Raw genomic sequence first — 26,077 nt, 5'->3', positions numbered from 1 at the left:
TGCTCCGTGGTGAACGCCGCTGTTAACCGTGAGATCACATATCGCATTGCACTCCCCATGTTTTCTTGTCCATGTTTTCTTGTCCATGTTTTCTTGTCCATGTTTTCTTGTCCATGTTTTCTTGTCCATGTTTCCTTTTATAAAAACAAGGCATTCCCTCGGAATCTGCAGGAATAAGGTAAAGATGGCTGTTGAACTACCAACAAGTCAGTTCACATTTGCTCGACAAGCTTTGTGAGTCCTGGCACACATGCAAAGTTTCACAAGACAGTGGCCTCGATCAACCAGCATCTAAGAGCCAAGCGACAAAATCAATTCCAAAATGGTCTATTAAGTGTGCATACAAAACAATATCATGAATTGTGACACAAAAAGACCTGGATCCTGTCGAGTAGAAATTCACTCTGTGACAGAGGCTGAACCCTCCTGATCTTTTATTCGTCCCCATTCTCCTTGTAACTGATCCGTCAAGGCGGCTTCTGCATATCTGGAAGATGGCCTAAGGCACAGTGTGGGCTTCATCTAGGTGACTAAGCCCATCACACGTCTGAGGGACTGAGGGAACAAGATCAGAAGATATGGGCAGTGCTTACATCCACCCTGCGGACAGCTTTAAGAAGAATAAATCCGAGGAGCGATTTTCATCACAGAGGATGATGTGTGCCATGTCACAGTTGTGGTTGACGGACAACTTGTGGATGCACACCAACAATCTTTTTCTTCAAATCTATAACTGTAGCTGTGTCAATGTTAACAATTCGAGCTTGGTTAGAGCTGTGCAAAAGCTTACTGGCTTACAATCGCTCAATGGTTCATCCCTTTGACGGTGATCCATGGTAAAAGAATAGCAGAATGAAAAGGATTGGAAACGACAAAACCAGCCTTTGCAGGACGCAATATTGGCTGTGCTTCCAATGTTGCAATGCTCCCTTCAGTGAAATTCCAGAGGCTAACAAAACTCTATCAATGTCACGCCTTCAGTCTGCGCCCCTCGCAGGCTTCACAAACGGCTCTCTCTTCTGTCTTCGTAGTTATTCCTCTCCGCTTCTCCTTCTCCGTCCCTTCAACAGTCACGTCTCGGACAAAGAATCTGCCATCATCACCAAAGCCTCCACCACATTCATAGCAGTTGAAGCAGTCAGCATGCCACTGCCCACCCAGAGCTTGAATCGTCATTTCGTCCAAGATCTGCCTTTTGCAAGCTCTACATCGTGCTGAAGTACGCCGGGTATGACAAGAGACACAGTAAGCATAGTTATCTTTCTCCACGAATGGGGTGTTGGAATCAAAAGGATCACCACATTCAGAACAGAAGAAATGCCCAACATGCCATTCAGCGCCAGCTGCGACGATCACCTCTCCTTCGATAGGCGTCTTACAGCTTTTGCAGCGAGGGCTGTAGAACTCGTGGAAATCGAGGTGGCAGTAGAATCTCAATTCACTTTCAACATCCTTGTCCGTGATGCCGTCAGCTTCGAGGCGTTTCACTCGTTTGTCCTCGGGCTCTGGGTAGAAGGCAACACACTCAAGCGCTGTGGAGCAATGGTAACAGGTGAAGCATTCTGGATGGAAGCGTGCCTTGAGCGAGGTAGCGGAGGTCCCTGCGCCTGAAGCAGTCACGATGCGACCAGAGATTGGGAGAGCGCAATTTGCACATGTAGCGGTAGGGACGCCGGCACGGGAGGAAGGGTTTAGCCAAGGCAATCGAGATGACTCCTTTGCTGTGGATATTTTCCCGGGCGTAGTTTTCGAAGGCTGAGGCAAGGGCCGACTAGTAGAAGATGGAGCTGCCACAGTGCTTGAAGACAGTCCATTTGTGCCTACAGTGATAGCAGGAATAGGGTCATCATCTGGTAAAACGATAGTCGGGCATGAGGGTTCCTCCATGCCAGAAACATTGATTGTGGGGACAGCAGGTGCTGATACAGTCATCGCTTGTATTGTAGCGGTGGGTCGGGGGCCAGGTCGCTCGGCTTCTACAGTGTCCTCTTTTGCTGCACTTTCGGGTTTCCAGCCTGGATCAAAGCTCACAATGGGTCGTCCAGGGCGGTCACTGACTGCTGTAGGAAGTGGCAGTTTCGGGCTTCGATCCTTGAGTTTCATGCTGGTGGCAGCACGGATGTCTTCGCCTCGAATTTCAATGCCATTTTTGCTTGGCGGTGTTTGGGCTTCCGGGATGACATCGACAGAAGGAGGTATGGTGTTCTTAATATAACCAGCGCTACGCGATTGCGAGGGTGGATTTTTGTGGATTTCGAAGCGATCCACAGATTTGCTCTTTTCTGCATCGATCACAACTGGGCATCCTGGAAGCGGCCGTGAACCGTGCAGTGGAGCGTTCCGGTTCGTTGATCTGAGTGGGCCCGGAGCAGCGAATACAATTGTGGCAGCCTTCTCGTTTTGCGTTGAGACGCCCTCTGTGTCCTCGTATATCTGATCACCTGGGTACGGAAAGCCATCCTTGCTCGACCCATTGCTGATATTCCTTTGGCCGCTACTCTTTCGCCCATTGGGCTTGACCGGTGGCCTGATCATACCACTTTCATCTTGTACCATCAACTTATTCTCACTTGGCTTTGTGCATGGCATGCTCGCGTTGTTATTGTCCCCAAGGGAATACCTTGAGCTACTTGACGTTGACCCCAAGGATCCTGATGTTGGGAGAGCTGCTCTTCTGTCGACATGAGTAACGGATTGACTTCGAGAGTAGGCGCCTTTTTGCAGGTGCGCTGTAAATCTGTGTCTTCCATTGCGACGAATGTCAGGATTCGCATAAGCAGCATTGGCCTCTGATTCTGCTGCGTTGGGGTTGCGATGCCGCCAGACCAGTTCTGCTGCTTCATCTTGGGCTGCAGCATGTATTTTCTTTTCTTCGCTCTGGAGGTCCATTTCTTCTAGAGCTTCACGAAGCGAGATCGCCTCCTGCCGCTCCATCCATCTTGATCCTGATTCACGATAGTTCCCACTTGAAGACCTTATAGGAGGTTGTATAACTGCGCTGGGCGAGAGCTTTCTTCCACGTATTGAATATGACTTCTGTTCCGGATCTGCTGCAAGAGGTCTGCCCACTGTCGTCCTTGATCGAACCGACGTTTCAGCAAAAGCTGGTGAGCCACCTGCTGGGTAGGAGGACAGAGCGCTTGTGCATCGTGGAGGCGTATCTATAACAGGGAGAGCAGCCGCGGATGCAACGTCATGTGGTTGGAAAGCAAGAGCAGATTCTGCGGGAAGAGGGGGGTCATCTCTGCTGAGCCGAGGAGTTGTGCCAGCCTTAGATGGAAGAGGACGGGATCCAACGGGACGTGCTGGACGATTGTTTCGAAGGGTTGAAAGATAGTCAGCTAGAAAAGTAAGCGCTGAGCAGTGTGTAGACGGTCCGCAAGTGTTGTAAGAGCACGAAGACATTGGCTAGACTGGACACTGTTATTAAATGAGGGGGCCTCACATTTCTGATCATCACTCATGAACACAGGTTGAGGCGGTGAGACTTTTCGTCTGACGTCCCTGCTGCTCCTCATCTTCTGAAGCATTCTGACCAATGATAGATACCAAAATAGATTTCACCTTCTTGTCAGCAATACCGCTCTGAGATCAGTAAATAACACTAACACCAATGCACCAATGCAGAAAAGTAGATTTGCCCAGTCAAAATTAGAAGGAAATAAATCTGAAAGTGTATAAGAGATGAGGATTAGAGAAAGCATGAAATACAGGGCCAGCCGAAACATTCGAATTGAATATTCTGGCTGGCGGGTAAAGACCGCTTGTTGCTGTGGCAGCCCGTCCAAGCGGCCGCCCTGTGGGTCAGAAACCACTTCGAATCTCTTTGCTCACGATTCTTATCGTCCTACCAAATATCAATAAGCCATTCCTCCTGAATACAGGATGGGTCTGCATTGTAGCGTATGGCACTGTGGCACTGGCAGTGTCCAAGCAGAACAACAACTCGGCAACGGGCCATGCTCGTGACTTACTGCGATTGACGGGCTGCAACAAGGTCAGCTAACCTAGCTGGGCGGCCATTTGCATGTCGGCACGGAGCTGGAAGTAGGCAGCAAAAATGATGAGGCAATGCATGGCGCAAAATGCTGGTGACACTCTCCCTCTCATTTTGCCATGGGGCATTTTCGGCCTCGGCAACTAACAGCATCCTACTCCACAAAATCTCCAAAAATTGCGAGGTCATGACATATCTTCCCCCTCTCCACAGTGTTCGTTTGCACGCTGAATAATAATGATCGAGCTCAAGGCGCGAAGGGCGCAGCTCCACTCTCTCTAGTAAGTGCGGCTTTCCTTCCGTCTGTCTCACTCTCCTTCAATCAAGCAGAATGTATCTACTGGTCTTTGCATCTGCTGTGCCAGTCAATTTCACAACTTGGGTGCAATTCCTTGCCAGATAATGCCCAGCATCAACCGCAGCCCTGGTCTTGAACATTATGTTTCGAGTAGACACGGACTGCATAGATCCGATGCTTCATCTGTGAATGTCGAACTGGAGCAGCCTGCGGATGAAGCTTCAGAGAAACCTGAGGATGTACCACCAGATGGTGGCTATGGATGGGTGTGTACTGGTTGCAATTTCTTCATCAATGCCCATACCTGGGGCATAAACAGCGTTAGTAAGCCTCCTCAACCATGCCGCCACCGTCTGCTAACGAATAAGGCCAGTCATATGGTGTCTTCCTTTCGCATTACCTTACTCAGAATACCTTCCCAAATACATCTCCGCTTGCCTACGCTTTTATCGGAGGTTTGTCCATCTCTCAAGCTGTTCTTATAGCACCACTAGCAACACGTGTGGTTCATTCCTACGGTACTCGCATTTGCCTCCACCTTGGGGTGTTCTTCCAGACGTTATCACTCATCGGCGCATCCTTTACCCACCAGAAATATCAGATCATCTTAGCCCAAGGAGTATGTTTCGGCTGGGGTATGGGATTCCTCTTCGTTGGCTCAGTCGGAATCATCCCTCAATGGTTCACGAAGAAGAGGAGTCTGGCTAATGCAATGGCGGCCGCTGGCTCAGGGTTTGGCGGCTTGACCTACTCACTTGCTACGCAACGAATTATCGATACATTAGGTTTAGCCTGGGCGTTCCGGATTCTGGGTCTCGTTTCCTGTTTCGTGAATCTCATCTGCTCCAATCTCCTACGAGATCGCAACAAGGCTGTTGGAGCTCGTCATAAGGCTTTCGACATTCAACTCTTGAAAAGGCCAGAATTCGTGCTCTTGCAAGGGTGGTCGATATGTTCAATGCTTGGATACACTGCATTGCTCTTTTCTCTTCCAAACTTTGCCGCTAGCATTGGTTTGTCCGCAAAACAAGGATCCATAATTGGGGCTCTTATGAACCTTGGCCAAATGCTTGGTCGGCCTGTGATGGGTGTCATTTCAGATCGATACGGACGTCTCAACGTAGCATCCTTCCTTACTTTGCTCTGCAGCATTTTTTGCTTTGCCTTCTGGATCCCTGCTAGGGGTGCCGGCCTCTTATCTTTCTTTGCAATCGTGGGCGGCGCACTCAGCGGTACCTTCTGGGCCACTATCGGTCCTGTTGGAGCCGAAATTGTTGGTTTGCCAGATCTACCAGCTGCCCTCAGCATCACTTGGGTAGTGATGGTACCACCAACAACACTGGCAGAGCCGATTGCTCTTGAGCTACGGAAAGAAAGAAGCACAAATGTATATATTAGCGCGCAGATCTTCGTTGCAATGATGTACTTTGGAGGAGCACTCTGCTTGTGGATCGTACGTGGCTGGAAAGTTGGTCAGCTGGAGGAGTTGGAAAGAAATCTGGAGGCACTTGGAGTTGATGAGGCCAGGTTACGACAAATAGAGAAGAGGGTTCAGGAAGGCGTTCCCACGTCTGGGCCCGGACAAGTCGACGCTGTCAGTAAGAATGGGTGGAGATGGAGGGATCTCGTCCGCAGGATGTTAGTCACGAAGGTTGTATGAACGTCGATTATATCGTAAACACAAAAGGCCTGCTCCTCCATGCATCTAGCACTTCGAGTGTAGTTTGTACGCTTTGATACTGAGGAGCACAATATAACACAAAGCCTATTGTGTTGGGCTCTCCTATTGATATTATTGTCGGGGCTGTACCGCAAAGTTTGAGCCAATTCAATTTATACGTCGTCTTACACAACGCACCTATTCCCTAGAAAGTCTTCTTTCGATTATTTCTCCTTGTAACAATCGTGGTGGTCATCCTCCTGGTCAGATGTCATGTTGTTTCCCATTTGACTACCCACCCTCAATCACAACACACCTCAACAGAACAACTGAACACAATACGAAGTGTTTCGTTGCCATTCATATCGATTACACTCCCTTCGCAATAATGAAGAGCTTGAAACGCAATTTTAAGTCAGACTCACAAAGCAACACCATCTCCAGCAAAACCTTTGTAAGATCGACCAAAAGTGGCAAATTACAAAAAGTTGTCAGTGAAATCTATCTACGCAGCGATATTCCCTGCTCGTCAAAACTGTGTCCACTATGTCCATCGATAGCACCAGCAGATGCGAACGGCAATGGTAAGTACCGAGTGAGGATTTCAATAGATCTCCCTCGCGTTCCACATGCTAATGACCATTCGAAGTACCAAAACCAATATTGTCCAGCCGTCCTGCTGGCACCAAGGCCTTTCCTACCGGACATTACCTGGTACCGGACACAAATGCATTCATGAACGGTATGGATCTTTTTGAGGAGTCAGGTGCTTTCTACGACGTTATTGTCCTTAAGACAGTTCTTGAGGAACTGAAGAATCGATCATTACCTCTTTATAATCGTACCATGGCTCTCACTAGAAGTGAAGAAAAGCGATTCTATGTGTTCTTCAACGAATTTCGACTCGAAACTTATATCCGTCGAAACGAAGGGGAGAGCATTAACGATCGAAACGACCGAGCAGTGGTAAGAGCAGCAAAGTGGTACTCAGAACACCTGCCTCGGAAGAAATGCCCTGCTGTTGTTCTACTCACTGATGATCAAGCAAATTTGCAAAAGGCCAAGGCCGGCGGTGTTACTGCGTATTCTCTAAGAGATTACGTGTCATTTCTCGAAAATGCAGATAGGCTGCTGGACATGATCAGTGAGGCACGACAGGGTCAACAAGATAGACCACAACCCGGGGAGCTGATTTACCCGGAATATTACTCAAATTCAAAGATCTTGACGGGTCTCAAGGCTGGTGTGCTGCACCAAGGAATCTTTCACGTATCTCCATACAACTACTTGGAGGGCACAGTTCAGGTCGCAGCCTTTGACAGGCCTCTAATCATTATCGGCAGGGAGAGCAGCAACCGAGCCATCTCAGGTGACTCAATAGTCGTTGAAGTCCTTCCAAAAGAACAGTGGAAAGCACCATCGTCTAAGATTATCGAGGAGGAGACATTGAACCAGAACGATAATCCAGAGGTTGAAGAGACAGAGGCAGTGATTACAGAAAAGGAGAGAAGAGCCCTACAGGAGGAAGTCAAGAAAGCTCATGGGGCGCCCACCGAGGCTAGATCTCAGCCCACAGCGCGAGTTGTCGGAGTGATGAAGCGTAACTGGAGACAATATGTCGGCACAGTAGATCCTGGCTCAACGGGCTCATCTGCGTCTCAAGGTAGGAAGCAACAGACAGTCTTCTTGGTGCCGATGGACAAGAGGATACCTAAAATTCGGATCCGGACACGACAGGCAGACGAACTCGTTGGAAAAAGGGTCGTCGCCACTATTGATTCGTGGGATAGAGATACCAGATATCCAGTTGGACATTACGTTCGGTCATTGGGTGACCTGGAGACAAAAGGTGCAGAGACAGAAGCTCTACTTCTTGAATACGACGTGCAATATCGTCCTTTCCCGAAAACCGTTCTGGATTGCCTGCCAGTAGAAGGTCATGGGTGGAGAGTACCTGCCTCTTCCTCCGATCCCGGTTGGATGGGAAGAAAGGATCTACGAGGTTTACTTGTCTGCTCAATCGACCCCCCTGGTTGCCAGGATATCGATGACGCTCTGCATGCTCGGCCATTACCAAATGGTAACTATGAAGTTGGTGTTCACATAGCAGATGTTTCACACTTTGTCAAACCAAACAATGCAATGGACGAAGAAGCAACTGCTCGGGGTACCACAGTATACCTTGTGGACAAGCGTATCGACATGTTACCCATGCTGCTGGGAACGGATCTCTGCTCTCTCAAACCCCATATTGAGCGGTATGCATTCTCGACAATATGGGAGATCACGCCAGACGCTGAAATAGTGTCGGCTTCTTTCACCAAATCGGTGATTCTATCCCGCGATGCCTTCTCATACGAGCAAGCTCAGATGCGTATTGATGATAGAAACGCGTCAGACGACCTGACACAGAGCATGCGAACTTTACTGTCACTGTCTCAGAAATTACGCGAGAAGAGAATGGAGGCTGGCGCGCTCAATCTCTCCAGCCCAGAGGTCCGAATTGAGACGGATAGCGAAACATCTGACGCTCTGACAGATGTCAAGACCAAGGCTTCTTTGGCTACCAATTCCCTCGTCGAGGAATTCATGCTCCTGGCGAACACCACGGTGGCTAAGAAGATCCAGTCATCCTTTCCGCAAACAGCCCTGCTTCGAAGACATGCTGCACCACCCGCGTCGAACTTCGCCGACCTCAACGAGCAGTTGAAACGTATGAAGGGCTTTGAGCTGGATGTATCAAGCTCGAAAGCACTCGCTGACTCGTTGGACAAATGCGTGGATCCCGCCAATCCCTTCTTGAACACGCTGATTCGAATTATGGCCACACGGTGTATGACCTCCGCTGAATACTTCTGCAGTGGTTCGCATGCCGAACCAGAGTACCGGCATTACGGTCTCGCTAGTGAGATCTATACACACTTCACTTCTCCGATCCGAAGATACGCAGATTTACTCGTACATCGACAGCTTGCATATGCAATTGGCTATTCAGGGCAGGGAAGTGAGTACGTTGACGAAGGGCTGCGCAATAAGAGTAAACTGGAAGGCGTCTGCAAGAACCTCAATTTCCGGCATCGAAATGCTCAAATGGCAGGAAGAGCAAGCATAGAATTTTATGTTGGTCAAGCGCTAAAAGCGAGAGGAGAGACAACACCCGACTCTGGCATCAACGTTGAAGGGTATGTCATAAGGATCTTCGAGAACGGAGCTGTCGTGTTCGTTCCTAGGTTCGGCGTGGAGGGGTTAGTGAGGTTGGACGACTTTGAATTGAAAGGCGCAGGAGAAGGAAGAAGAGAAAGTGAGTTTGAAGTCGAGAATTACCGGTTGAAAGTGTTGGAGAAGGGCAGAGAGGACAAAGCAGTCTCTGTAGAGCTTTTCCAGAAGTTGAATGTTCGAGTGAGCTCGGAGGAGAAGACTGGTGCTCGTGAGAAAGGCAAAAGGAGAGTCAGGATTGTGGTTCTTGCCAGCTAAAGATTGCAGATTGCAGTAAGTATATGACCTTATGTCAAAACAGGATATGACCAGCCAGACAGACATCGAAGAAATAGGCACCGTAATCCAAATCGGCGTCTCTTGCTGCTGCAGAGAGTACTAATTCCCTATACCAAAATGTGCACCTTATCTACAAGCCTCGAAGTAGCAATCGTAAATATTTACTTGCAATCCTCCACCACAACCCTCAGAACCATTATAGCCCTTAAAATGATACTCATTCTCTGCCTTTTACTCACCTAAGTTGAAGAGAGATTATTCCTGTCCTTGAGATGACAGGCCCCCCCAACAAGCGTCAAAGGCGAGAAGACTACCAGAAAGCACAGCAAGCAGCCAACCATGGAGGTCAGATCGAGCTGCCCCAGAAGAGATTCTACCGGCAACGAGCTCATGCCAATCCGTTCTCGGACCATAATCTCACGTAGTAAGTCTTGGTATCCTGGTGTTGTGTTATGTTGTGCTGGTGCTCAGGAATGCCATGAGAAGAAAAAAAAGGAGAGTTTTTGGTGTCTGATACGTAGAGGCGTCAGCATTTGCGTAATCTGAGATGGGTCTTTGAAGAATTTCGGGTGTTGTATCCCATATATCTGCAAGAGTAGCACAGACTTTCTCTGTCACGCCTTTGGATCTCCTCGTTGCTGACGATTTCAATCTCGGAAAAAAGTCCAACAAGTCCCTCCCAGATGGACTGGTCTACACATTACCCAGCATTCGTCTGTCCAGATCAAGATATGGAAGCCGGACAGCCTCGACGGATGAGCAAACAGGTCGAGATAGCGGATGTCGGCTGTGGTTTTGGTGGCCTGCTCATCGCACTCAGTCCGCTGTTCCCGGATACGCTCATGATAGGTATGTCCTCTCCGGCTTCCTGCAGTCTTATGCAGGCGTATGAGCCCTAGACTCGGTCATAATAATCACGTCTAAGCATCTCACTGACGATGAACAGGCATGGAACTCCGCACCCAAGTCCTCAGCTACGTCACAAACCGCATCCTAGCCCTCCGCTCTCAACACCAACCGCAACCGCAATCACAGACCCAACAACCATCCACCGACCCTTCAAGTCTTCCTTCCCCGTCCCCCCCCTCCTCCTCCTTCCCACCTGGTCCTCTTCAGAATATCTCCGCCCTCCGCACAAATACCATGAAGCACCTCCCCAACTACTTCCACCGCCACCAACTATCTCACCTCTTCCTCTGCTTCCCGGACCCGCATTTCAAAGCGCGGAAACACAAAGCCCGCATCGTCAGCGCGCAGCTGAATGCGGAATATGCCTTCGTCGTCCGCCCAGGCGGTTGCGTGTATACGATTACGGATGTGGAGGAGTTGGCCGGATGGATTGTAGGGCATTTTAGTGGGAGGAAGGTGGATGGGGAAGAAGAGGGGGATGATGGAGAAGAGACGGTGGGAGGGAATGGGGCAGATAAAACAAAGGGGGTGGAGGAGTTGTGGGAAAGGGTATCCGAACAGGACTTGCAGAGTGATCCGTGTGTTGAGGTTATGAGGGAGGAGACGGAGGAAGGAAAGAAGGTGAGTAGGCATGGAGGGAGAAAGTTTGTCAGTGTTTGGAGAAGGAGGGAGGATCCGCCTTGGCCGGATGAAGTGTGTTGATTTGCAGACAGAAGAAAATCCTTGCGGTAAGACATGACCAGTTTCGAATATATACATTGGAGTATATCATAACCGCTATCTCTGGACGCCTAACTCCGTCTTTGCTGATGAGGTCGTCGTCCGGAAAGATGAATCTGTACGGTTGAGCGCGACTACTTCCTGTACCACATCCTCGTGATCTTGGTATGCCTCATCTTCTTCTGTAGCTGGAAGATACCATACATCAGAGCTTCGGATGTGGGCGGGCCTGGGGCAAGTTAGCTAATGTCGCCGTGGTCTGAAGGTTGCGCGCTCACATCCAGGCACATAGATATCGACCGGCACGATTCTGTCACAACCTCTCGTAACGGAATAACTGTAATGATAATAGCCGCCACCATTGGCGCAACTTCCCATACTAATCACCCATCTCGGATCCGGCATCTGATCATAAACCTGTCTCAAAGCAGGCGCCATCTTATTCGTCAGGGTCCCCGCCACAATCATGACATCGCTCTGTCTGGGACTGGCGCGGAAGATGATACCCAGTCGGTCTTGGTCGTATCGCGGTGTTGACAGGTGCATCATCTCGACGGCGCAGCAGGCAAGACCGAAAGTCATGGGCCAGAGGGAGCCTTGTCGTGCCCAGTTGGTTATCTGGTCGAGGGTCGTCAGGGCGTATTGCATCGCGCCCTCTTTCTTCTCCTGTGATGGGAGGGGCACCTCGCGGCGAATGCCACCGGTAACGGGGAGCCGGCTGGAGTCATTGCTGGCGGTCTTGGGTTCGAGAGATGTAGCCGATTTTGAGGGAGAGGTCGTGATCGAAGCAGCAGGAGCAGCGCGGAAGATGGTGAGTGGGATGGCGGATGTGGCTGGGTTGCAGTCGGTCGGTCAGCCAGCCAGTCTCAGTCAATCAAATCAATGGGGAATTGTGGAACTGGGTGGCGGGTGTACCTCTCAGCGTCCGTGGGGCTATTGTGCGAGAAAGTGAGAACATCTTGGATGCAGACTTGTATGTGCAGTCGAGATAAGATGACTAGAGAAACGGTGAATAGTGAGGAGGTTGAAGGGCGGAGGCTGACTTCTTTGTGATAAATGGATAGTTTCGAAATGCGGAGTGGATGATGACAGTCGGCTTCTCCATTTGCAAGTCGCATTATAAGCTGATTTGATTGGCTATGTAACGAGGGCCCGGGGAGAGAATTTTGGTGTCGCTCTTGGCATGTCCCCCCATCGCATCTACATGCAACACAAGTTACTGCTCAAATAATTCATAAATGCATACGTAGTATGCCTGGTAGTGGTAGGATGCGGTAGTTACTGGAGAAAAAGGAGAATCCATTCTTTAGTAGTTCAAATTCAAGCACTTACTTTGGATGATATTTACAAGAAAGTTTAGAGTATGCGGAATGCCAAGGGCAACATGAAACCTTTCCCCGGGCCTCGTAACCAACTTAACTAAATTTTGGAGTAAGCTGAGCACAAAGTACTCCATATGACACCGCCCCAGAAGTTCACGAGAAAGATCAGTGATTGACTTGCCACAACGATGCCTTCTCCGGCCATAGCATGCATTGGTGTCATAGGGAGATATGTCCGCTAACCTGCCCCAACCAGTCTTCTATGAGGCGACAAGCTGACATGCCTAGGACAACCCTCTCCGTGTTTCCTTATTCCCACCCCATGAAGACGAGATGTTGGAAATGTCTTTTCTCCTGAATGCCTGTCTTGACATCTTTGAGATTCGCCAGAACAACAAGACCATCGAACAAGATCTCGGCCTGCTCCAAGCCATTGACGAGCGTTTAGCAACCTATGGTTGGCTTACCAACACTGGCATCAAATTCATCGTCGTGGTGGATATGGCTGGGAGACCATCGGCACCGGACGACGATGACAGGAAAAGAGCGGCACCTGTGCTCGGCCTGCGGGATTCAGATTTGAAGCCTGTATGTGAGAAGGCACCAAGATAGCAGATCCCTCTCATGTCTTTCTGATTTAGGCATTCCGCGCCCTGCAGACTGCATACGTTCGGCTCCTCCAGAACCCCTTCTATTCGCCAGATGACCAGACGCCAATGGCTCTTGCCAATACTGAGGGTCGCTCGGCCGAGATTACCAGCTCCAAATTTCTCAAGGAAGTTCAAAGAATTGGTAGAACGTGGTCACCCGGCGTCGCTGCTCTGTAGACTCTAAAACGCTAGATCAAGGAGAAGAATATAGCAACACATTCTTGTCGTCATACACGATCGTTGGGCCGGCCTTTGTTCATTTCGGCTGCTTCAATGGCCCCAGTAGCTACTGCGAGGGCAGGGTTGCCTGTGCAGAAGATAGCAGACATCTGCACTGTGATGCACCGTGCTTGAAGCTAGAACCCATTCTGGGGCAAAAGTACTGCGTCTACCGTCCGAGCTCCTTCGGCCTGACATTGCACCGGCGCTGCATATCTTTATCAGGATTGTTCCAATGAAACCTCTCCTAGGGAAACATTCGCGGCAGAAGAGCAAGCCATAGACAGGGTTGCTGCTGTGCCGTCCTCTGATTGCGGTCTAATGTGAGTGTGCTGCATGTTTGTGCTTCTTCAGCAATCCATTGACATTTCCGGCAGGCTATTTCGGGTCCTGCAGGTTGTGCGACATCCAGCTGCGGCTACCCACGTGGTGAACAACACCAGCAGCGAAGATAGAATGGCACGGAGATCTAGATCCTCTGACCTAACTTCATTTGATGCAATTCAATGACAGATGACCTTCACCTCGAAACGTACATTGCACTGCGAGACCCCAATCGTGTATCTCCATGCCCAGAACAAGTTCAAGGCAAGATCTGGCGTGGGGGCTTGGAGCGGCAGGAAACACATTCCAAGAATGCGTAAGAAGGATCTTCTGCTTGGCCTCGACACTGCTGTCGACAAATTCGACACTCGATGTTGTGATACGTCCAACCCTGCTTGGGTGCCACCGTGCGTTCATGGGTATGATTACCCCAGAGCACTAGCGTTGAAGGACAAAGGCCAACGTTGGGGCGCTTCTCGACACCATACGTTTGTGGCTGACTGCGCAGTGTCAATGGCCAATCAATCCGCTCTCTTTCGTCCTCGGTTGTTCCGCGGTTGTTCATCCCCTTCCCCTTCCACTTCATGGCAGACAGTTGGGGATTCAGCGCAACAGATCGGCGTCCACCGGCCTAGAGGCTTATCAATGGGCGGCGCAAGCGTGGCCACTATTGCCTAGCCGATCCTTATGGCGGGTCCACTGAACAAAACACGTTGCCATTTTACGTCAAATCATAGGTGATGGTAACTCTCTAGACTTCACGATGTATTTCCCATTCGGATATCCATGGCCACCACTAGCGGTCGCAGTAAGCTCAAAGCACACATGCCTTCACATTCCGAGGTCTAGGTTGTATCTGCGGTCGCAGATTGCTTGTCAGGATGTGACAAATCACAAATATCGCCCAGCACGCTTTCAGTGTCTTTTGGTCCCCTAGCAGATATTGGAGCAACCACGTGTGCAGGGATGACAGGGAAAAGCTTGGTAGACTACTGCAGTTAATTGCTGCAGTCCTTTGCGGCATCCTGTCCTGCAGGTCGGCGACATTATATAAGAAATCTTGAAACACGACTGCTTTCTCATTATCGCGCCACAACAAGCTGAAGGATCCAGGATCTACAGTTGGTGCCTGTCTGAAGCACCCAGACATCATTTATCTCCCCGTCACACCCACAGTGTACCATTCGGAATGTTCCCAATGCTACTCGTATTCCGTTGGGAGGAGCAGTATGCAGTCCAAAGGTCCTAAGAGTCATACGATGAATGGTGCGGTACCCGTACGTCTGATAGGTGAGGCGGTCGACATGTCAATCCTAGTTGCTGCATACTATGCTCTTATCAGCCTCGCTTAACTGGGGCAGTCAACAACCACCTCACGACATTTGGACTTTGGCGAGAAATGCAGAATGGAATAGGACCATCTAATTACCGGGCTTCTACTCTTAATACTGCCATGGCGGGACCAGGACCGATTACGCGGCATCTTCTCCAGGTTGCTGCCTAGAGCATGCTCGATAGGGAGCAAGTCGGAACCTATGGCACACGCTGCAGGGAACAAAACCACGGGTTAATCCGTGGTCGGCATAGCTGTAGTCTCTTATCCCAAGGCTTTACCTGCCTAGGCACGGTCCGGGGGGAGGCGGACTGTGGTGGGACAAAAGGGTTGACCATTCCGTACCCCCGCGGGAAGCTTATCGTGTGGATCCTGTTAGATCAGTGGCTGCCCTGAACTTATCAACTCTCTTGTCTCACAAGGGGGTTATCACCTACAGCCCCCTCCCTCCTACCGCCCACCTACGCCCAGCTACCGCCTACAGGGCTAGAAGGATCTCGAGCAGGAACAAGCGCCCCACTTGGGACTGGATCTCAGTCTGATTATGGGCAACTACGAGGGCACTTTCCTGCCGTCATTGCAAATAAACCTCGACGGAAATGTGACCTGTCACATTTGGCGTGCTAAGTGCTAAGTGGTATGTCTAACATGCGATAGTATGGGAGGCACAGCAACCTCGACTCCGGGTAGATGGGCAACCGACCTTTCTCACACTGGCGGTGAAAAACCGTCGTACGACATATACAACGATAGACAGTATCGAGCGGCACCAATTGCCGGCCCCAAGAAATAGCCGATGGACATCAATGGCAATGGCCTTCCGGACTCTGTGCTATGTGCTCGTGGATGAGTAAAGAGATCTGCAGTCTATCAATCGGCATGTCTTAGGTGAGTGGTCAGTCGTGCCCCCGCCTGGCCCTCTTTGCCTGTGATTGTAACTCTATGTGTGTAAGTATTGATGCCTTACTTCCAGGATTCAGCGCTTACTCTTGGTCCGAAGTACCCATGGGCCTTAGTCAAGATCTTTCATATACCGAGTCACGATGGAACCATTCTCAACCGTTGATTGATTCACCAGCAACATGTATGATTGGCCTGTTCGCCAACAAACTTACGATCTCCAATTCCATCATCACTTCACATTATCAGCATTCACACGCTTCACATCAAACGCCCATCATGCCTATATCAGAGTTTCTGAATTCCTTACGCTGCATGAAGCCAATCAGAAAACCACAGAGCAGACTGCCGATAGCCAGCAACCAAAAAGATCGTGTGCTATCAGACACGACAGATTCGGGACTTTCAGAGAGTCTCGCGCCTTCTCACCATCACAGCCAAGAAGCTCCAATCATGGACATGGACATGGACACCGAACATACCATCACGCTGTCCATCCTTGATCAAGGCATGCCACGTCATTACACCCGCTTCTGTCTGGCTTTCCGTTTGGGCGAGACGCCGGCAACAGTAGCCATAGCAAGACTCGAGGTATTTTTCAGACGAGTTTTCCAAGCTGAACCATGGTTAGCCGGCCATGCGTGTCCAGTGAGAGAGCACTGTTCGCCTAGGCATCAACTGGAGATCCGTTTCTCCCAGAAGGATGTAGAGAATTTTCAAGTCAAGGTGCAGGAGTTGCCACACGACAAATGTCCGCTCACGTATGATGAGCTCTGTGAACTCGGGATGCCTCCAAGCAAGATTCCGCGACCTCTCGTCTCTTCATGTCCGGACAGACGACCGGACACGGAGCCCGCGCCCATACTCGATGTCACTGTCAACATCGTCCGCGGCGGCTTGCTCATTGCCATCTTCCTGCATCACGGGGTCACAGATGGCGCAAGTATGGGCACCATTGTCTCAGGCCAGTTATGTCGCGACATTTCCGAGACCAAACTCCTGACTGCGGTCGACCTTGCCGAGAAGGCACGCGCCGAAACGGTTACCCGCTTGCCTCTCTCAGCCATCCCCACTAATCAATCCATTGGGAGCCATTCCGAGTACAAAGCCGCTCTCCGCGCCATAGGTCAAACACCATCGTCACCCGCTCCGGCACCGTCAGCTTCAGAAGTAACGAGCCACATCTTCCGCTTCTCCGACGCAACCCTGCAAACCCTGAAAGCAGATCTGAACTCCCTTCTCCAAAATTCAAATTCAGAACCCCAGATCCCCTGGATAACCACCCACGACGCCCTCCAATCCCTCCTCTGGCAACACCTAACCCGAGCCCGCATCCCCTCTTTCCCGGCCACCCAGTGCCTCTTAGACTCGAAAACATCCACCCTCCTCATCCCCGTCAATGTGCGCAAACGCATCGCCTCACCTTTGCCACCCAGCTATCTAGGTGGAGCCGTCGTCCTCGCCCCCGCAACTCTGCCCCTAACCTCGCTCCTCACACCCACGGGAACGCATCAACTCCAGACCGACGGTCTGTCGAAGATGGTTGACAAGGCATATCTCCTCTCCACGGCGATTACGATTCACGCTGCGATCGCGAAATGTAATGACGATTATCTGAGGGAAGTGTTGGAGCTGACGAAGAGTGTGGACAGTGTCAGGGAGATGGTGGATCTGAATCTTGATACGGCGGGCGGGTTGGATTTATGCATTACGTCTTGGGCTGTGCTGCCTGTTTTTGAGGGGCCGGAGGGTAACGACGAGGGTAACGGTAATGGTGATGGTGCTGGTGATGGCAGCAGTAGTGGTAGCAACAGCAACGGCGGCGGCAGCAGCAGCACTAACGGTAGCAGCAGCAGCAGCAACAGCAAGGAAAGTGATATAGGACTGGGTATGGGTCTCGGGTTACCGGATTTCGTGCGCAAGCCATGGAGTCGTGATGCCGGTGGGTGTATTATCCTGCCCAGGGATCGACGAGGGTGGGCCCAGGGTGAGGATGGTGCTGGTCGTGGTAGTGGTAGTGGTATGGGTGGATTGGAGGTGCTGGTGCAGCTGAAGACGGAGGACATGGATCGCTTGATGCACGAGTCATCGACTGATCTAGACTGATCCCGTCAGATTGGGGCCATGGGGAGAATTCACAGATTGCTACTAATGGCTGGGGTGGGGGGGGTTTGGACGGACAGATAGATAGATTGATAGATGGGGACGGATGACTTGGACGCTTCACAAAAGTGCTGACAGGAACAACAGAACTGGCTGCACAGAATTACATAGACGACGACGACGACGACGACGACGACGATAGTATCAACGACCACGACGCTGCATCTAACTAGTGTAGTATCTTGCCCCAATTCTGTTCGCCACTGCCTGCACGCTACACGCGTCCATTTCAAACAACTCGGCCAAAAGAGATCGCAGAGACCTGGTCAGGCAGCATGACTTCAACACCAAATAGAGTAGTACTCCACGCGCCTCGCTAAATTCATGACATTCCCCAGCAAAAGAGTAGAGCTCAGAAATAGACTTCAGATGGTAGAGGTGGCAGGATTGGAAGGAAGAAAGGAAGATTGGAAGGAAGAGAGGAAGGAAGAGAGGAAGGAAGAGAGGAAGGAAGAGAGGAAGGAAGAGAGGAAGGAAGGAAGGAAGCAATTCATCTTCATCTCATTCAATTCTACTCTTCGATCTTCTGTGTTCAATTTCCTGCTACCGGTAGACCTGTTAGGGGGAGGAGATTCATGACCACGCTCCCAGCTCGCTCGTGTGCCTGAAATAGACGCCCGACCTGCAAAAGCCGCGGGACCCGCCATCAGGCTCGGCAGCGATGGCCGGGACTTGTGGCCATGGGAGCGCTTGATTTTAAAGCCTGACTACGGCTTCTGGTGCCTGCGGCTCTTGATTAGAGTACGTCCGGGAAAAGCCGAGGCGGTTTCTTTCGGGCCAAATTGTATTATTGGAAGGTTCGACGTCCGCCTACTTTTGTTGCTAGTCGTCGCTAACGGTAATAGATGTCTGAGCACAGCAGGAGGTGCCGCTGTGGATGCGCGTTCGTGAAATCTGTCCAGCCAGCCCAAGTGATGGGACATGACTGGAGCTGACACGCGCTGCCATCACCTGCTCCTGGTCTCATTGCCAAAAAGCACCGCCACGATCTCATCCAGTACCGTGAATGCCAGATGCGTGTTTAACCTCTCGTTGTTCATTGTAGCAAAGATCCTGCGCGCCGCCGCCTGCGCATTGGCCCTTCCCACCACATGGGCAGCCAGATCCGGGATTAGTGTAGCGAGCATGACGCTGGCTTCCGTCTTTGATTTCGCCTTCTCGGCTGGAGTTCTTGGCTTCGGTTCCCTCAACTTGCCGCCCGGCCACATTGTTTCCTTGATCATTTCGATGTATTTGAGCACCGAATCTTCCTGTAGAAAACCTTTGACGGTGTCCCGGATTTTGCGTTCGACCGTCCCACCCAGAAGCTGGTGGAGAACAACAACCACGGTGCGACCTCTTAGCCAACTGTTGCCTCTGTTAAGGCCAAAAGTTTCGAGGAAGATGTCACAGATCGGCTTGACGAAAGGTTCGAGCTCACGATTCTCGAATGCACTCAATTCCGCCTCGGCTTCGGCGATGGCTGTAGGGTCGTCAGAATTGGTGCTGTTTTGTGCAGCGCTGACTTGGGTTGTAGCGGCAGAGATAAGATTCTGGCCGGCAGCAGATAGCTGGTCGAGAACAGCAATGTTGCCGAGGAAATCATCCATGCCATCAGTCACCGAATTGTAGATCCGGGTCACAATATCTTTTGCATGAGAATCAGCAGCGGACTGTGCTTGTGGAATGATGGCTTGTTGCGAGAGGAAGGATCGTAGCTCCCGGCTGCGGCAGACCGCGGGTAGCAAGATCAGCTGGCGAAGATATGCTTCCAGTGCGACCCTTCGTTTATGCAAGAACTCCTTTTGCAGTTTCATCACCACGCGACGTCGAGGAAAGTCCAGGTCTCGGACGGATGGATAGCGAGCACGAAGCCGGTGATGAAGATCGTGGAACTCGCTATATCTTCGAGCCACAACCCACGAGGCTGCCGCCATCTGCTCGCCTGCTCTCCGCTCAACCTCGATCACATAGAGCGCATACTCATGGCCATCCTCCTCCTTTCCAACCATAATTGATTTGATGCTGATCGCTGAACGTCCATACAAGCTGTTATCGCTCTCTTGCACAATATATTGCTGCTTCTGAAGCTCTTTCCGACGGATCTCCCTCTGTAAGCTCGACTTGGACTTGCCCAATATGCGCAGCTCAGCAGCGTTGTTTGTTAGCTCCGCTTTACGTGTCAGGGTATCGACGACCGACTCCTGCGAGACGAGTCTCTCAATATCCGCAGTGAGTGCAGCTATAGCCTCGATCAGGCCAAGATCGCCAGGTGCAGCCTCGTGAATCTCATCGTCCTTCCTATCTTCTTTGCTGGTGTCTTCTGAATCTGCATACTCATCCTCAATGAACTTCTCCTCATCAGGGAACAAATCATCGTCTGAGAAGACTCCAATGCGAGAAGAGGTATTGACTAATCCAAGTGAGGCAATGCTGGGTCTGACCCGCTCTCCATTGGAGGACACTACTTGCGGCACACCAAGCGACTCTCCAGGAGCATCGTCGAATAAGCCTGACCTTTCTATTGAAGTTGGTGACCCAAAAAGCCTGTTCGCCTGGTCTGAGGTCTGCTCATTTCTAGGAGATTGTGTGACTATCTCGTTCAGTGCAGCTTCCATATTCTCAATCACTTGTCTTTGATCAGTGCCATCGCCGTTCTGCTCGCTGCCTTGGGATTCTTTGGTAAGACTACTAATTGAGTTGCCGAGAGGGTCGGTATCATAATCGTCATCAAACAGTGGACCGGAGCGATCCCTGTCGGTATCTAGCGACTTTCTAGCATCTCTGGTTGCGTCGGACAGCTTAGGAATCGCCCGGAGATCGCTCGATGACAAGGCTGCTCGTCTGAGGTCCCTTGGTCTGGGGAGGGGGTGTGAAGTCGACCGTGTCATAGGAGGAGCATTTCGAGCGTCTGCATGTTCGCTCCACAAAGGGGACCTGACGAATTCCTTGGGCTCAATCTGAGGTGTAAAAGTCGAAGAGACTTCGTCGGAAGCTAAGTACTTGTAGAAGAGGTCGGTCTTCTTGAATTCGGGAAACCATTGACTCCCCATTTCTTCTAGCACCGCTGATTGCGTGGATAGTATTGCTGTTCTAGCGCGGCGATATTGGGTGGGAGTCGCAGTTCGACCTGCTTTCAGAAAATCTCGTATAGCGTCTCGCATCTCCTCGGGCACTTTTAACTCGGGCCTAGACATGTATGCTTCGTTGATCTGTGCAATGTCTGCCCTATCTGTATCCGACCAGCTGATGGAATCGGGGCTTGATGCATGATCTCCAAAATCATCCTCGAGCGGATTGCGAAAGCCGTCTACAACTATCCAAAACTGGACGAGCGACATGAGGTTCAGTCGATCCATGTATTCCATGAAGTAAGACAGTCCAGATGACGTTTTCATGATCTCGACAAGGCTAGGATCGTGGGAGTGAGCTCCGCCTCTCATACGGTGGTCAGCTTGTCCGGGCAATATCGAAGCAGCACCACCACCTGTCGAAAGCTTTGCTACCTTTTGATCTAATACCCGCTTGCCAATCTCTAAGCGCCTCAGGTATGTCTGATCTTGATTGTCAACCATGCTTTCGCGCTTCAACTGACTGGCAACGTGGTTTCGGAACCGTCGGATATCAGAAAGATTATTAGTCTGCCGTATGGCTCGCACAAATCGTTCAAAGGAGCGCTCGTTGGCTCCCGGCGTAAGACTCGGAACAGCAGTTCCATGCCTGGATTTACGTGCCGGTGAAGCGTGTTGGTCCAAAGCAGCCCGCAGCTTTTGGACCGTTTTTCTGTCTTGCAGCGCCACGCGGCCATAAGCTTCCATCATCTGATTCCAAGTATCCGGGTCGGCGAGGAGCTGCATCACTGGGAAAAGAACAGCGCAAGCCACAATTTCTTTGACAAGGACAAAGGCTGCTCTGCTCCTAGTGATCTCCTCAGGGAGCACCTCAGGTAGGGTGCGCACAAGTATTCTGCGTAAATGCTCCTGTTGCACAAGCTTCATATCTGAATAGGCTAGAGATGCCGCAGGATGTAGTTTGCCCTCTCGATACTTTGCAGCAATTGCTAGATCGAGTTCTTCTGATTCTGTCACATTGCGGTTCAGTGCTTTGCCCCTGATGGTTCGTTCCGCCTGGTCAAAGTCTTTCAGGTGCGCCGTGACAAGTGGGACGATTCGGGAGACCGCAACATCCACGAGATCCTGCTGCAACAACCTGTCTTTGATGTCCCCTAACGCTACTCTGATGTTTTTATCTATCTCTGTAATGAAAGTTGCGTCTGGTGTAATATTGCTGTACCACGAGGATATGAAGTCCCTCAGGGCAAGGTCAACCAGACCGTCTAGCGCAGCCGATATCACGAAGGAAGGAGGATATAATTGAGCTCCACTGTAGCTCTTTGATGCGTGATAGCTGGCAATTTCGGCCTGCCAATTCTTGGGATCGAGAAAGCAGAGAGAGGATCTGGGAACGGCGCCTTGATTGGGCCCATCTCGCCTCGGCCAAGAAACCGTAAAGGTTATCGTGAGGAGGAGAAGGGCTGTAAGTATTACGCCCGAAAGGAACGCATAGCCCAGGTAGCGGAGTATTGGTAGCCAATGAACCACATATCCCCAAGCAACGAAACCGATAGTGCTGGAGAGGAGTACATGGCGACGAGTCAGTGCCATCCTCGGCCAGCAACGGTGTCAATGGTGGCAGACATGATGATTAGCACCAAGCTGAAGACAATAAATTTGTTCCAGTGTCAGCACATGTCCAATAGGGTTAAGGGCTATCAACGCCGCAACCAACAACCCACATCGTGAACTCCTGGCTTGACCAATTCCCATACAAGTTGAATTTACCGGCTTACCTTCCCAACGCGGAAGAGCACACAACATAGTACCGCACAGCTTCTACTTTCGTCCTTGCTCTTCTTTTCCTAGGCTGACGGCATGAGATAGATGACCCAGCACTTGAAGGCCAGATACCAATGTAAAGCGTGCCAATCAGAGGAGTCGAGCTCGACCCTCCACATGAATTCGCGGCCAGTCCACCTAGGAGCAGTCTGACAATGAATGAACAGGCCTCAGTTCGAGATAACTATAAGAAGTATCTGTGACAGATCATCATGGCTTCCATAAGCCGCTATGCTTCGCATGCATTTCATCCCCTCTGTGCAAAAAGAATGATGTGCTGAGATTGTAGACCAGAGGTACTAAGGTCAGCACGTCGATGTCGTGCGTGTACCGGGTGGCCGCCATACATCTAAGTCTTCCACCCTCAGCCAGTTCGAAGAGGACTTACAGTAGGGTGTAATTGCCACCTGAGCCTAGGCAGAGAGTGCTCCTTGTTGTGTTTACACCTCGAATGTGTTTAGGTACATCTGCGGTGTTCCGGCTGACCAAAGCGTCGGCTTTTTCTTTCACCTTCTACCTTCTGCAGATGTGCTGCTGGAAATCTTTCTTTCATGATTTCTATCTCTCCCTCTGTATCATCATCGCTGAAAGATCAGGAAAATGTCCTTTGTCATTCCTGGTTCATTTGATACCTTGCAGACAGCCGAGCAGGTACAGCTCCTCAACACAGTCGATGCACTCCGTACCTGCGGCCTCGATGGAATCATATCCCTTCCTCAGCTAGTCGTCTGCGGTGACCAGTCGTCTGGAAAGAGTTCGGTCTTGGAAGCGATTACAGAGATTCCTTTTCCGAGAAAAGAGAACTTATGCACCAGATTCGCGACTGAGCTCGTTCTGAGGAGGTCAAGAGTCGTCCGTGTATCTGCAAGTATTATTGCAGACAAAACAAGTAGCCAGGCGGATCAAGATAGTCTACAGAAGCAACAGCTCTCGCTCTCGAATCTATCCAAACTACCAGCCCTGATCGACAAAGCAACAAAATTAATGGGTCTTGATGATGGTGATAAGAGGCAAGCATTCTCGCGCGACATACTTCGCATTGTCATTGAAGGTCCGGAAAGACCCGCGCTCACCTTGGTTGATCTCCCCGGGTTAATCCACTCTGAGAACAGATCTCAGACAGCAGACGATGTCGAGATCATCTCAAAGCTCGTTGAACAATACATCTCAAATCCTCGAACGATCATTCTTGCTGTAGTTAGTGCCATGAATGATGCAGCAAACCAGGTCATTCTGAAGCGAGCTAGAGAGCACGATCCAAATGGACAGCGCACATTAGGCATCATCACGAAACCCGATGTGCTCAGTCCTGGTTCTGAGAGTGAAGATGCTTTCATTGGATTTGCTTCGAATCAGAACATAACCTTTCAGAAGGGGTGGCATGTACTCAGAGGTCGCTCCTTTTCTGAGCGTAATGCTTCGTTCACAGAGCGCAACGCGACTGAAGCCCAATTCTTCTCCAGAGGCAGATGGTTAGAATTAGATCCTGATACTCTCGGCATCTCCCATTTACGAAGCCGCCTCAGTGAGCTGCTTTTCACACACGTCAAACAAGAATTGCCCCGACTGCGCAGTGAACTTGAAACTACCAGCGCGCAAAATGACACGCTTCTCCAAAAGCTAGGAGAGAAAAGAGGCTCTTTATCTGAGCAGCGACAGTTCCTGACAAGGATCAGTACTTCTTTCCGCGATATCTGCAAGGCAGCAGTTGGTGGCCATTATGATCATGAGCATTTCGGCGAAGATGTCAACATTTCTAGCGGAAGTCAACCTGCCACTCGCCGACTCAGAGCTCTCATTCAGAAGCAACACATCGATTATGCAGACGTTCTGCGCCGAGCAGGAACAAAGTACAACCTCGTCAACAAGCCTGCCGGAGTTCCAGATACGCCCGTCAAGAGAAGCGCTGACTTGGGCGGAGTGGAAGTGTCGTATGTCCAGCATGACAAGAGCCAAGATCAGATGGTGGACTGGGCCAAGACAGTTCTCAATGCCAACCGCGGGCGTGAAATGGTTGGAAGCTATAATCCCATGGTTGTTGGCGAGCTGTATCGTGCACAGTCACAAAATTGGCATTTGATATCCCAGCAACACATCGCCAATGTATCAACTGCTTGCTCCCGCTTCTGTTCGGATCTGCTGCGTACTGTCTGCCCCAAAGACAATGCCTCAGTACAGCTTAGTCTAATCATCCAAGATCAATTGAAAAATCGTGCCAACAACGCCCGAGATGAATTGACCAAGCTCATTCGAGACAAGAACCGCCCTCCGATCACTCTCAACCATTACTTTACACTGACAATCCAGAAGAAGCGTAAGCGTCGACTTGCCGAGGCAAACTCATCCACCGCGAAACGCCAGAAAACCGACAACACAAAGTTTTTCACGTTCGGAAGTCCCACTCCAGCCCAATCTCCACTTGCGCCGGTAACGAAAGATGATGAACCTGCCGATGCGAATGAGGACATTGACATCACCAGCTGTGTCATGGACATGGATGAGTACTCCTGTATTGATGCACTGGATAGTCTAAACTCAATTTACAAGGTAGGTGGCCCGCTTTCTCATAGAACTACCACTTGACTCTATTCATTGAGGGTTAAACTGATTATCGTCCTTCTCAGGTCGAACTTAAAAGATTTACCGATAATGTCGTGGTGCAGTGCTGCGAGCGCCATCTTGTCGATGGTCTGGAGGACGTTCTGTCGCCTCTCAAGGTAGCAAGCTTCACCGATGCCGAGATCGCAGCTGCTGCAGCAGAGCCCCAACATGTGACAAAGAGAAGGGCAATCCTGGAGGCGAAGAGGGAGAGTCTGGAGAAGGGCAAGGATGTCTTCAACAGGTTCATGAGCAGGACTGATTGATTGACGGATCAGTTCAGGACGAGGGCGTGGCAGCGTGGGTCGGTAGGCAAAGACGAAGATCAATGCTCGCGGTAGGAACGAAAGGAACGGAGGATGAAGTACATATTGTCGGATTGAAGATTCCTGTCAGAAGTGTCAGAGCAGCCTCGGGAAACATGATTCACACAAGAAGCTGAGTGGCTGCACATCGTACAGACCAGGAAACTCGTTCAATGGTTCTGACTTCTTTTCGTTTCCTTTGTTTTTCTAACCCCCAGTGACACGACAAGATCGATCTTCATATATCTTCGGTCCGAAATGCCCCAATAAAGACGAACCATCGAGTTTCCTATCATCATTCACCCCCCCC

The 26,077-nt window shown here is 50.6% G+C and overlaps 8 protein-coding genes across 8 annotated transcripts; 5 read left to right on the top strand and 3 right to left on the bottom strand.

Annotated features, from left to right (window-relative positions):
• Positions 1-969: 969 nt before the first annotated feature.
• EPUS_04129 (uncharacterized protein) lies at positions 970-3,530 on the bottom strand (the record flags this gene model as incomplete). The annotated part of the gene is made up of 2 exons (XM_007802743.1): positions 970-3,341; positions 3,446-3,530. The coding sequence occupies 2 exons, from the start codon at positions 3,528-3,530 to the stop codon at positions 970-972; spliced, it is 2,457 nt and encodes an 818-aa protein (XP_007800934.1).
• Positions 3,531-4,399: 869 nt separating this feature from the next.
• EPUS_04128 (uncharacterized protein) lies at positions 4,400-9,429 on the top strand (the record flags this gene model as incomplete). Its single annotated transcript, XM_007802742.1, has 4 exons — positions 4,400-4,615; positions 4,669-5,893; positions 6,516-6,539; positions 6,605-9,429. 4 exons carry the CDS (start codon positions 4,400-4,402, stop codon positions 9,427-9,429), a joined length of 4,290 nt encoding a protein of 1,429 aa, XP_007800933.1.
• Positions 9,430-10,133: 704 nt separating this feature from the next.
• On the top strand, positions 10,134-11,061 carry EPUS_04127 (tRNA-methyltransferase; the record flags this gene model as incomplete). The annotated part of the gene is made up of 2 exons (XM_007802741.1): positions 10,134-10,299; positions 10,397-11,061. The coding sequence occupies 2 exons, from the start codon at positions 10,134-10,136 to the stop codon at positions 11,059-11,061; spliced, it is 831 nt and encodes a 276-aa protein (XP_007800932.1).
• A 152-nt stretch (positions 11,062-11,213) lies between these two features.
• Positions 11,214-12,037, bottom strand: EPUS_04126 (uncharacterized protein; the record flags this gene model as incomplete). Its single annotated transcript, XM_007802740.1, has 3 exons — positions 11,214-11,308; positions 11,358-11,912; positions 11,995-12,037. The coding sequence occupies 3 exons, from the start codon at positions 12,035-12,037 to the stop codon at positions 11,214-11,216; spliced, it is 693 nt and encodes a 230-aa protein (XP_007800931.1).
• Positions 12,038-12,734: 697 nt separating this feature from the next.
• EPUS_04125 (uncharacterized protein) lies at positions 12,735-13,228 on the top strand (the record flags this gene model as incomplete). Its single annotated transcript, XM_007802739.1, has 2 exons — positions 12,735-12,989; positions 13,043-13,228. The coding sequence occupies 2 exons, from the start codon at positions 12,735-12,737 to the stop codon at positions 13,226-13,228; spliced, it is 441 nt and encodes a 146-aa protein (XP_007800930.1).
• Positions 13,229-16,106: 2,878 nt separating this feature from the next.
• Positions 16,107-17,933, top strand: EPUS_04124 (uncharacterized protein; the record flags this gene model as incomplete). Its single annotated transcript, XM_007802738.1, has 1 exon — positions 16,107-17,933. The coding sequence occupies one exon, from the start codon at positions 16,107-16,109 to the stop codon at positions 17,931-17,933; it is 1,827 nt and encodes a 608-aa protein (XP_007800929.1).
• A 1,004-nt stretch (positions 17,934-18,937) lies between these two features.
• Positions 18,938-22,633, bottom strand: EPUS_04123 (uncharacterized protein; the record flags this gene model as incomplete). Its single annotated transcript, XM_007802737.1, has 1 exon — positions 18,938-22,633. One exon carries the CDS (start codon positions 22,631-22,633, stop codon positions 18,938-18,940), a length of 3,696 nt encoding a protein of 1,231 aa, XP_007800928.1.
• Positions 22,634-23,464: 831 nt separating this feature from the next.
• EPUS_04122 (uncharacterized protein) lies at positions 23,465-25,728 on the top strand (the record flags this gene model as incomplete). Its single annotated transcript, XM_007802736.1, has 2 exons — positions 23,465-25,411; positions 25,489-25,728. The coding sequence occupies 2 exons, from the start codon at positions 23,465-23,467 to the stop codon at positions 25,726-25,728; spliced, it is 2,187 nt and encodes a 728-aa protein (XP_007800927.1).
• Positions 25,729-26,077: the final 349 nt, after the last annotated feature.

Source organism: Endocarpon pusillum (assembly GCF_000464535.1).
Source record: "Endocarpon pusillum Z07020 unplaced genomic scaffold scaffold176, whole genome shotgun sequence".
NCBI lineage: Eukaryota > Fungi > Ascomycota > Eurotiomycetes > Verrucariales > Verrucariaceae > Endocarpon > Endocarpon pusillum.
Note: the sequence above shows the minus strand (reverse complement) of the source record. Positions and strands in the feature narration are given on the sequence as shown.